This window comes from Salvelinus namaycush, chromosome 15 (assembly GCF_016432855.1).
Source record: "Salvelinus namaycush isolate Seneca chromosome 15, SaNama_1.0, whole genome shotgun sequence".
NCBI classification, from domain to species: domain Eukaryota; kingdom Metazoa; phylum Chordata; class Actinopteri; order Salmoniformes; family Salmonidae; genus Salvelinus; species Salvelinus namaycush.
Window position 1 is genome coordinate 15111018 of NC_052321.1, and position 12616 is coordinate 15123633.

At 42.1% G+C, this 12616-nt stretch overlaps 1 protein-coding gene across 1 annotated transcript in view; it reads left to right on the forward strand.

Annotated features, from left to right (window-relative positions):
• The first annotated feature begins 1544 nt into the window (after positions 1-1544).
• The window catches only part of LOC120060218 (protein ELYS-like), a 52867-nt gene continuing 41795 nt past the window's right edge, over positions 1545-12616 (forward strand). Inside the window, exons 1-7 of the mRNA XM_039009369.1 lie at positions 1545-1793; positions 3883-4008; positions 5999-6252; positions 6341-6521; positions 6658-6865; positions 6955-7071; positions 12074-12158. Of these exons, the coding sequence (XP_038865297.1) occupies positions 3888-4008; positions 5999-6252; positions 6341-6521; positions 6658-6865; positions 6955-7071; positions 12074-12158 (966 nt within the window). The 5' untranslated portion in view covers positions 1545-1793; positions 3883-3887. The remainder of the gene's footprint in view (positions 1794-3882; positions 4009-5998; positions 6253-6340; positions 6522-6657; positions 6866-6954; positions 7072-12073; positions 12159-12616) is intronic.

The window sequence follows — 12616 nt, forward strand, 5'->3', positions numbered from 1 at the left end:
CCTAGGCTTGGAAAGAAATATACTACAACTAAGCCCTCTTGTAAAGTCAAATTAAAATGAAGATTATTGTTTAAATTAATTACTCGACTGGTGTAGGTGTTCTCCATCTGTTGCTGTGCAACACTTGCATAATAAGTTATCTATATTTTCAGCACTCCCTATTGATTGCGTTGCAGCGTTACGTTTCAGCACCACAAAATGGTCCGCTGCCTGCTTTATTAGTTGTTTTTGTTTTTGTCGTTTTGCTTTATCTTGACCAGGTCGCAGTTGGAAGTGAAAACTTGTTCTCAACTGGCCTACCTGGTTAAATTAAGGTGAAATAAAAAATAAAAATAGTCCTGGAGTACTTCTCCTGTCTTATCCGGTGTCCTGTGTGAATTTAAGTATGCTCTCTCTAATTCTCTTTTTCTCTCTTTCTTTCTCTTTCTCGGAGGACCTGAGCCCTAGGACCATGCCTCAGGACTACCTGGCATGATGACTCCTTGCTGTCCCCAGTCCACCTGGCCGTGCTGCTGCTCCAGTTTCAACTGTTCTGCCTGCGGCTATGGAACCCTGACCTGTTCACCGGACGTGCTACCTGTCCCAGACCTGCTGTTTTCAACTCTCTAGAGACCGCAGGAGCGGTAGAGATACTCTTAATGATCGGCTATGAAAAGCCAAATTACATTTACTCCTAAGGTGCTGACTTGCTGCACCCTCGACAACTACTGTGATTATTAGTATTTGACCATGCTGGTCATTTATGAACATTTGAACATCTTGGCCATGTTCTGTTATAATCTCCACCCGGCACAGCCAGAAGAGGACTGGCCACCCCTCATAGCCTGGTTCCTCTCTAGGTTTCTTCCTAGGTTTTGGCCTTTCATGGGAGTTTTTCCTAGCCACCGTGCTTCTACACCTGCATTGCTTGCTGTTTGGGGTTTTAGGCTGGGTTTCTGTACAGCACTTTGAGATATCAGCTGATGTAAGAAGGGCTATATAAATACATTTGATTTGATTTGAAATGTAACTTTTGCATTATTAGGTAGGGTAACTTCCTTCTTGGGACATTGCATTTGGGAGATTTTGCATCTCGGGTCATAATTTTGGGGCTTTGGGGGCCAAATACTATTGCTGGCGGGATTTGGCCCACGGGGCATCAGTTGGGGAACCCTGCTAATCACAGTATTTCTGACAGGGAGTTACTCCAGGGGCCTCCAAATCACTAAATCCACCCATGCATTTACTGCACTACTGAAACTACAGTATGTAACCTAATCCTATGAGGATGATATGTCAAATCCACAAACAAACAAATTCACAAAGAGATCAATTCAAAATGATTGAATACATCCAATACAACATAACAAAGAAAGAAAGAGAGAAAATAATTCATATATATTCGAAAGAGTGTAAACTGCCTCACACGCAGAAGAAAGAAAAAAAAACAGTTTACTTTCTCGCGATGTTTATTTCTGGTCCTTTGACGTTTGCGTGATTTTGTGAAGCAAGTGATGCGCAGTAGCTTGTAGGTTATACCTGCGCAGTAGCTAGATCTACATGGAAATGGCGCCTGCGTTGAACTCTAGCAAGTAGACAGTTATCTCGTAGCTAGTGCAACTAATTCAGTAGACACGGTCCTTCATACTGAAACATTTGTGGGTTTTCGACAGTTGTCCTAAAAAAAAAAACCGTGTTTACAAGAAAATCGGATTATTATGACAGGGCCGAGGAAGAGTCCCAACGGAAAAGACATCACATTTTATTAGCTACTAACGTCGTTGGTAGTAGTGCGTTACGACGGTCAACATCAGGTAACGTATAGTTAGCTAAGGTTATAACGTTAGTTACCTTTAGGTAGTTACTCTAACAACACTACCAGTTGGAAGAACGGGCCGATTAGCTTCCTTTAAGCACACCGGAACAGTTAATAGGTTTGTACCCAAAGTTGGCTAACTATTTAGATACGTTAGCTTGCTAGCTAGGCGGTTAATTTTAGCATAATGCTACCTCATGCGAGGTTTTGATTCACCCGCCTCACACGTTACTATGATTTAACTATGTCTAACGACGTTACGGGGTATTTACAGGATGGTTACGTTAGCATAACACCGGTTATTTGCCAATATGTAGCAAGACTTGTAACTAGCGCACAGCATATAGGAGTTAGCTAGCTAACGTAGCTAGTTTACTGCAGCAGCTCGTTGCTGCAGTCTAGCTAGCTGGCTAGCAAGGCCGTTTAAATATTGGGTAACTCACGTTAGCTAGCTAGTTAAGTCAACGGATGCAGTTTCTTGTAATTACTGTTTTCGCTACAGTCCCCAAAGTCACTGTCAACTAACTATACTAGTTAGTTAACTGAGATATTAAGTTAGCTGGCTAGTAAAAAAACTGACAGTGGTGTCGGAATGAACTATATGTCCGAGAGACTGCTAGCTAGTAAAGTTCGTTAGCTTAAATCAGAAGTCAAGGGTGTCATTTCCCCTTGCCTTGGTTTAGTTAGCTAGCTTAACGTTACATTGTTACATCACAAATGTTTAGATCGACAGCCATGCATAACGTTACTTATAAAATTAAGTAACTTACATGGTTCTGAATTTCGGCATTTAGCCTAGCTAGTTACTGTTAGTAGGACATTGTTTTGAACACGTTAGTGTAGGCAAGGTGTGATAGTGATACCGACACACAGGTAACCAATTACGTTTTACATTAGCTAGCTAGCTAGCTAGCTAGCTATATTAAGTCTTGGAGTTGCTCGTTAATCGAGGTAAGAGCATGTTAGTAGATTCCGTTTTATATATACTTTGTTTTGGGGTATTTAGATGTCAGACGGTACTCGACTAGCTACTCCAATACTCTGCATCTAACCGTACCACGCCTTGTCAATCTGCGCGGGAGTAGTCTCGGTTTCTTTTACATAGATAGCAAGTAAGTTAGCTAGGTAGGCTACTTGCTTGTGAAAGGGGTGGTATTTTGCATGATGCATTGCCGTATGCATGACACATGGCATGTTAGGTGAAATTCTGAGGCTAGTCAAAGTAATCAATTGGTGAAAGAAGTTATGACACTAACTCTATATGGTGTTTTGCTCTATATGGTGTTCAATACTTAACGTTACCCTTTAATGTACGTTTATACAAGGCTCTCTAAGATAGTGTTGTCTTGTGGACCATGCACTCTTCATTGGGAATCAAGTGTGTAAACAGTAACGCAGTTTTAACATGGTTAACACATAGAGCAACGTGCCATTTCGGAGGTTTCCGATAATTATATAACTTCTCACGATACTGTTTATTTATGTGATTGTGTCAGTTGTTTAGGCTGCTACTGGTAATATGGTAATAGCCTACTAGATAATCATCTGTCAACGCTTTACATGCACACAAACACGCCTGCAGCTTTTATGCCAGCAGGCCCAGAGCCCAAACTGCTGACAACTGGGAACCAAAACGCAGCATAAATACCTCTTTTGTCTCTGAGTCCCCTCATAGCCCCAAAGGCAAAACCTGGTGGAGGCTTAGAGAGGAACTGTTTTCTTATGGTCTGATTAGAGCTCAGTTGCTGTGCGTGGTGCTGTCATTCTGTTACCAAACTTTGTTTCTGCACTGTTCAAGTAAATGTGTTTTTGTAACGTTTTCAGTGGAAGTTAAAAGTAGTCATTGTACATAATTGTATGGATTGTTTAACTTTAGAATCATTGGTTTTTGTTTGCCATTTCTAAGGTGAAAAATCTGAGTCTCAACAACATTCTGTTACTGTGGAATTGCCAAGCAACAAGATAACCGTGTAGGTTTTGGCACGCATATGTGCCTCAAACCTGAAGTTTGAAAGAATCACAAGTAAAGCAATGTCCGTTTTTGTCTTTTGTACATAATGCAGTGCAATGTCATGTTTTGTGTGTAGTGAACATGCGTGACCTGGCTGCCCAGGTCACCAGCAGCCTGCTGCGTTTCCCGGGGGTGACTGTAGATGCTCTGGGGGAGGATGAGATCACCCTGGACTCTGTGCTTCATGGGAAGTTCACTGTCGGTAAGTCAGTGTGTATGCACGGCGGCCATCTCTCACAAACAACCCAATGCATTTAGGTTTTCTTTATTTTCTCATTTCAACTGATTAGAGGTCGACCGATTATGATTTTTCAACGCCAATACCGATTACTGGAGGACCAAAAAAGCCGATACCGATTAATTGGCCGATTTTTATTTATTTATTTGTAATAATGACAATTACAACAATACTGAATGAACACTTATTTTAACTTAATATAATACATGAATAAAAATCAATTTAGCCTCAAATAATGAAACATGTTCAATTTGGTTTAAATAATACAAAAACTAAGTGTTGGAGAAGAAAGTAAAAGTGCAATATGTGCCATGTAAAAAAGCTAACGTTTAAGTTCCTTGCTCAGAACATGAGAACATATGAAAGCTGGTGGTTCCTTTTAACATGAGACTTCAATATTCCAAGGTAAGAAGTTTTAGGTTGTAGTTAATATAGTATTTATAGGACTATTTCTCTCTCTACCATTTGTATTCCATATACCTTTGACTATTGGATGTTCTTATATGCACTTTAGTATTGCCAGTGTAACAGTATAGCTTCCGTCCCTCTCCTCGCTCCTACCTGGGCTCGAACCAGGAACACATCGACAACAGCCACCCTCGAAGCAGCGTTACCCATGCAGAGCAAGGGGATCAACCACTCCAAGTCTCAGAGCGAGTGACATTTGAAACGCTATTAGCGCGCACCCCGCTAACTAGCTAGCCATTTCACATCGGTTACACCAGCCTCATCTCGGGAGTTGATAGGCTTGAAGTCATAAACAGCAGAGCTGCTGGTGCCCACGACCGCTCAGTCAGACTGCTCTATCAATATCAAATCATAGACTTAATTATAACATAATAACACACAGAAATACGAGCCTTAGGTTATTAATATGGTTGAATCCGGAAACTATCATCTCGAAAACAAGACGTTTATTCTTTCCGGGGAAATACGGAACCGTTCTGTATTTATCTAACGGGTGTTATCCATAAGTCTAAATATTCCTGTTACATTGCACAACCTTCAATGTTATGTCATAATTACGTAAAATTCTGGCAAATTAGTTCGCAATGAGCCAGATGGCCCAAACTGTTGCATATACACTGACCCTGCTTGCAAGAGAAGTGACACAATTTCAACTGGTTAATATTGCCTGCTAACCTGGATTTCTTTTAGCTAAATATGCAGGTTTAAAAATATATACTTCTGTGTATTGATTTTAAGAAAGGCATTGATGTTTATGGTTAGGTACACATTGGAGCAACGATACGCACCGCATCGATTATATGCAATGCAGGACACGCTAGATAAACTAGTAATATCATCAACCATGTGTAGTTAACTAGTGATTATGATTGATTGTTTTTTATAAGATAAGTTTATTCCTAGCGAGCAACTTACCTTGGCTTCTTACTGCATTCGCGTAACAGGCAGGCTCCTCGTGGAGTGCAATGAGAGGCAGGTGGTTAGAGCGTTGGACTAGTTAACTGTAAGGTTGCAAGATTGAATCCCCGAGCTGACAAGGTAAAAATCTGTCGTTCTGCCCCTGAACGAGGCAGTTAACCCACCGTTCCTAGGCCGTCATTGAAAATAAGAATTCGTTTTTAATAACTGACTTGCCTAGTTAAATAAAGGTGAAAAAAAAAAAAAAAGATTTCCGATTTTTATGAAAACTTGAAATCAGCCCTAATTAATCGGCCATTCCGATTAATCGGTCGACCTCTACAACTGATATTGGGGGGGAAACGTATGTCTGCCACTATAGCCAACTGCCCATACCTTCCCAGCATACGTTGTTTGCAGGAGGCAAGCTTTGCATTCCTGCCTTCTTCAGTCTTAAAATAACAAAATACATCTCAAACAATCCCTTCTCAGAGGAGAGGTTTTACAATAAACCACCATGAACCAGTAGGCCTAACTTGGCTGCTCCCTTTTCCCTACCTCACTGATGTGCCTCCCTCCCTGGGTGCAGGTCGTAGCGGGCTAGCTTGGCTTGCCTGTGGGCCCCAGCTGGAGGTGGTCCATGCGGTGACGGGTGAGCGCCTGTCCGCCTACTGCTTCTGCGGCGATGGGGAGCACCCCCCCAGCGTGCTGGCGGCCAGGGACTTCTCCTGGCTGAAAAGGACCGGGCTGCTGGTGGGCCTTGAGGAGGCCCAGGGCAGCATGCTCTGTCTCTATGACCTGGGTATCTCCCGAGTGGTCAAAGCCGTAGTCATACCGGGCAGGGTGAGTGCGCTCTCACCATCTACTACTGTCGCTTACATCAACCGGTTGATTTGATTGTGATGTGGACTGACTAACTGATGATTGGCAGATCAGGGCCATCGAGCCCCTGGTGAGCTATGGCGGGGCCAGTGCCAGCACACAGCACCTCCACCAGAGCCTGCGCTGGTTCTTTGGCGTGGCAGCGGTGGTCACGGACCTGGGACATGTCCTCCTAATGGACCTGTGTCTGGATGACCTCTCCTGCAGCCAGAGCGAGCTGGAGGCCTCAGGTCAGCGTGTGTGTGTTTTAACCTAACACAGACAAAACATTACTGGCCCACAGTTCCTCTCAAGATTGTGAGAGTTTGATGTGTGTGTGTTTTCTCTCCCCCCTCTCTAACCCACACCCTCCTCTGTCCTCTCCAGATCTGGAGGTGGTGAGTAAGTCCCTAGCTGAGATCCCCCGGCTACGTGAGCAGGAGACGCGTCAGGGGAGGCATCTCTGTCTGCAGCTGAGCAGCCCCACGGGCACAGGGGCCACAGCTCTGCAGTACATCCCTCGCACCAACCAGCTGGCTGTGGGCTTCTCCGACGGATACCTGCAACTCTGGAACATGAAGACGCTCAAGAAGGAGTGAGTTAACGACCCAGGGATGACATGGTGGCTATGGTAAACCTTCAGTTATAGATTTTTCTGACTGTCTCTGCTGTGTTCTCCCACAGGTATCACTCCCAGCTGGAGGGCGGCAGGGTGCCAGTGTACGCCTTCACATTCCAGGAGCCAGAGAACGACCCCCGCAACTGCTGTTACCTGTGGGCCGTCCAGTCTGCCCAGGACCAGTGAGTTCTCCCTCCCCACCTGTCTGCCTGCTAGAGGCACAAAGTTCTATTTCTCTTGGAATAGGCCACAGTGTGCACACCAGATCAGGATGTGATGTATTTGAAATACTTGAGGGTGTTTTAGTTTGTCCTGGACAATGGAACCAATGGAATAATTGCAGCTCCATGTGGGCTCCCAGCTCCTTCCCCTCAGCCCCAATCCCCTTTGGTATTCACATACAGTACCTGTCAAACACACCTACTCATTTAAGGGGTGGCAGCGTAACCTAGTGGTTAGAGCGTTGGACTAGTAACCGAAAGGTTGCAAGATCGAATCCCCGAGCTGACAAGGAACAAATCTGTCATTCTGCCCCTGAACAAGGCAGTTAACCCACTGTTCCTAGGCCGTCATTGAAAATAAGAATTTGTTCTCAACTGACTTGCCTAGTTAAATAAACAATTCCAGGGTTTTTCTTTATTTGTACTATTTTCTACATTGTGGAATAATAGTGAAGACATAAACTATGAAATAACACATTCAATCAAAAAGTGTTAAACATATCAAAATGTATTTTATATTTGAGATTCTTCAAAGTTGTCACCCTTTGCCTTGATGACAGCTTTGTACACTCTTGGCATTCTCTCAACCAGCTTCATGAGGTAGTCACCTGGAATGCATTTCAATTAACCTTTCTGCGCACAGATCCCGATTACGGGATCATTTCCCTAAACAACCGCTGAATTGCAGGGCGCCAAATTCAAAAATATTACAAAAAATATTTATAATCATGCAATCACAAATGAAATATACCAAAACACATCTTAGCTTGTTGTTAATCCACCTATCGTGTCAGATTTTGAAAATATGCTTTACAGAGAAAGCAATCCAAGCTTTTGTGAGTGTATCAATCAATGCTAGAACAGTTAGCCTTATATTAGCTTGGTTAGCTTGGTCACGAAAGTCAGAAAAGCAATAAAATGAATCGCTTACCTTTGATAATCTTTGGATGTTTGCACTCACGAGACTCCCAGTTACACAACAAATGTTATTTTTGTTCGATAAATATTACTTTATAAGAAAAAAACGCTGTTTGGATTGCGCGTTATGTTCAGAAAACTACAGCCTCGTTCCGTTCAACGAACATTCCAAAAAGTATCCGTAATGGTCGTAGAAACATGTCAAATGTTTTTTATAATCAATCCTCAGGTTGTTTTTAACAAACATAATCGATAATATTTCAACCGGACCGTAACCTATTCAATAAGAGAGAAATGGAAAATGGAGAGCTCCCCTCTAGCGCGCAGGAACTATTCAGAGGACACCTGACTACTTTTGAAAAATCTCGTTCATTTTTCAAAATAAAAGCCTGAAACTATGTCTAAAGCCTGGTCACAGCCTGAGGAAGCCATTGGAAAAGGAATCTGGTTGATACCCCTTTAAATGGAAGAAAGACTGTCCAGGAAACACATATATATATATTTTTTAATATCACTTCTGGGTTATATTTTCTCAGATTTTCGCCTCCGTAATCAGTTGTTATACTCACAGACAATATTTTGACAGTTTTGGAAACTTTGGCGTGTTTTCTATCCTAATCTGTAAACTATATGCATATTCTACGATCTGGACCTGAGAAATAGTCCGTTTATCTTGGGAACGTTATTTAAAAAATATATTTTAAAAAATCTGACCCCTAGCGTCAAGAAGTTAACAGGTGTGCCGTGCCATGTTAAATGTTCATTTGTGGAATTTCTTTCCTTAATGTGTTTCAGCCTATCTGTTGTGTTGTGACAAGGTAGGGTTGGTACACAGAAGATAGCCCTATTTGGTAAAATAACAAGTCCATATTATGGCAAGAACAGCTCAAATAAGCAAAGAAATGACAGTCCATTACTTTAAGACATTAAGGTCAGTCAATCGGAAAATGTCAAGAACTTTGAAAGTTTCTTCAAGTGCAGTCGCAAAAACCCTCAAGCGCTATGATGAAACTGGCGCTCATGAGGACCGCCACAGGAAAGGAAGACCAAGAGTAACCTCTGCTGCAGAGGATAAGTTCATTAGAGTTAACTGCTCATTGGATTGCAGACTAAATAAAAGCCTCATAGAGTTCAAGTTACAGACGCATCTCAACATCATCTGTTCAGAGGAGACTGCTTGAATCAGGCCTTCATGGTCGAATTGCTGTAAAGAAACAACTACTGAAGGACACTTATAAGAAGAGACTTGCTTGGACCAAGAAACACAAGCAATGGACATTACACCGGTGGAAATCTGTCCTTTGATCTGAGTCCAAATTGGAGATTTTTGTTCCTAACCGCCGTGTATTTGTGAGACACAGAGAAGGTGAACGGATGATCTCCGCATGTGTGGTTTCCACCATGAAGCATGGAGGAGGAGATGTGGGGGTTGCTTTGCTGTTGACACTGTCGATTTATTTACAATTCAAGGCACTCTTTACCAGCATGGCTACCACAGACTTCTGCAGCGATACGCCATCCCATCTGGTTTGCGCTTAGTGGGACTATCATTTGTTTTTCAACAGGACATTGACCCAAAACACACCTCCAGGCTGTGTAAGGGATATTTGACCAAGGACAGTGATGGAGTGTTGCATCAGATGACCTGGCCTCCACAATCACCCGACCTCAACCCAATTGAGGTGGTTTGGATTGAGTTGAACTGCAGAGTGAAGGAAAAGCAACCAACAGGTGATCAGCATATGTGAGAACTCCTTCAAGACTGTTGGAAAAGCGTTTCTCATGAAGCTAGTTGAGAGAATTCCAAGAATGTGCAACGCTGTCATGGCAAAGTGTGGTTACTTTGAAGAATCTCAAATATAAAATATATTTTGATTTGTTTAACACTTTTTTGGGGGTTACTACATGACTCCATATGTCATTTCATAGTTTTGATGTCTTCTATTATTCTACAATGTAGAAAATAGTGAAAATAAAGAAAAACACTTTAATGAGTAGGTGTCCAAACTAGAGATCGACCTATTAATCGGAATGGCCGATTTCAAGTTTTCATAACAATCGTCAATCGGTATTTTTGGACACTGATTTGACAAATATTTTATTTTTATTTTATTATTACATTTTCTTATTTTATTTTTTACACCTTTAACTAGGCAAGTCAGTTAAGAACACATTCTTATTTTCAATGACGGCCTAGGAACGGTGGGTTAACTGGATTCGTTTTTGCAATCTTCCGGTTACTAGTCCAACGCTCTAACCACCTGCTGCCTTAGATTGCACTCCACGAGGAGCCTGGGTGGCAGGCTGACTACCTGTTACGTGAGGGCAGCAAGAAGCCAAGGTAAGTTGCTAGCTAGCATTAAACTTATCTTATAAAAAACAATCAATCTTAGCAAAATCACAAGTTAACTACACATGGTTGATATTACTAGTTTATCTAGCGTGTCCTGCGTTGCATATAATCGATGCGCCTACTTCGACAAACAGTGATGATTTAACAAGCGCTTTTGCGAAAAAAGCACTGTCGTTGCACTATGTACCGAACCATAAACATCAATGTCTTTCTTTAAAATCAATACACAAGTATATATTTTTTTAACCCTGCATATTTATTTAATATTGCCTGCTAACATGAATTTCTTATAATCAAATTATGTCACTTCTCTTGCGTTCCGTGCAAGCAGTCATGGTATATGCAGCAGTTTGGGCCGCTTGGCTTATTGCGAACTGTGTGAAGTCCATTTATTCCCAATAAAGGCCTTAATTAATTTGCCAGAATTGTACATAATTATGACATAACATTGAAGGTTGTGCAATGTAACAACAATGTTTAGACTTAGGGATGCCACCCGTTAGATAAAATATGGAACGGTTCCATATTTCACTGAAAGAATAAACGTCTTGTTTTCGAGATGATAGTTTCCGGATTCGACCATATTAATGACTGAAGGCTCGTATTTCTGTGTGTTGTTATGTTAGACTTAATTATATGATTTGATAGAGCAGTCTGACTGAGCGATGGTAGCTTTCGTGCGTTTGCCAGCAGCTATTGCGCTGTTTATGAATTCAAGGCTATCAACTCCCGAGATTAGGCTGGTGTAACCGATGTGAAATGGCTAGCTAGTTAGGGGGGTGCGCGCTAATAGCGTTTCAAATGTCACTCGCTCTGAGACTTGGAGTAGTTGTTCCCCTTGCTCTGCAAGGGCTGTGGCTTTTGTGGAGCGATAGGTAACGATGCTTCGAGGGTGGCTGTTGTCGATGTGTTCCTGGTTCGAGCCCAGGTAGGGGCGAGGAGAGGGACGGAAGCTATACTGTTACACTGGCAATACTAAAGTGCCTATAAGAACATCCAATAGTCAAAGGTATATGGAATACAAATCGTATAGAGAGAAATAGTCCTATAATTCCTATAATAACTACAACCTAAAACTTCTTACCTGGGAATATTGAAGACTCATGTTAAAAGGAACCACCAGCTTTCATATGTTCTGAGCAAGGAACTTAAATGTTAGCTTTTTTACATGGCACATATTGCACTTTTACTTTCTTCTCCAACACTTTGTTTTTGCATTATTTAAACCAAATTGAACATGTTTCATTATTTATTTTAGGCTAAATTGATTTTATTCATGTATTATATTAAGTTAAAATAAGTGTTCATTCAGTATTGTTGTAATTGTCATTATTACAAATAAATATAAAAATCGGCCGATTAATCGGTATCTGCTTCATTGGTCCTCCAATAATTGGTATCGGCGTTAAAAAAATCATAATCGGTCGACCTCTAGTCCAAACTTTTGACTGATACAGTGGACTGGATCAGTGAAAACAGTATGGTGGAAGCTCCACACTTTACAGCTTGTATGCAAATGTAGCATTGGTCCAGTGAATACAGCTATGGTACTCAGTGGTCATAGCACATTGTTGTCCTTTATTTTGCATAAATACTCATGCAGCATTAACCACCTCATGTCAATGCACATGACTTGGTGTATTTGCTGCCCTTTAACACATCTCCCTCTCCCCCCTCTTTCTCCCTCTCCAGTGAGGGAGACGTGGTCAGTCTGCACCTGCTCCAGCTGGCCTTCAGTGAGAGGAAGTGTTTGGCCTCAGGAAAGATCCTCTATGAGGTAACCGTAATTTCAACCCATGTTCTTACCTCAAAGATTTTGTTCTGTCTAACTGAAATAAGTAGCTATTCCCGCTTCCAGCAATGGATCGAGACACCTCCCGGGTGGCGCAGTGGTCTAGGGCACTGCATCGCAGTGCTAGCTGCGCCACCAGAGTCTCTGGGTTCGCGCCCAGGCTGGGCTGGGTTCGCGCCCAGGCTCTGTCGCAGCCGGCCGCAACCGGGAGGTCCGTGGGGCGACGCACAATTGGCATAGCGTCGTCCGGGTTAGGGAGGGTTTGGCCGGTAGGGATATCCTTGTCTCAGTATGTAAAAATGTAATAAAATGTATGCACTCTACTGTAAGTCGCTCTGGATAAGAGCGTCTGCTAAATGACTAAAATGTAAAAAAAAAAATGTAAATGTAGGTCCAATTTCTGTTCAATGCACCTTTTGTTTGGTAAAGACTGTACTGACTGT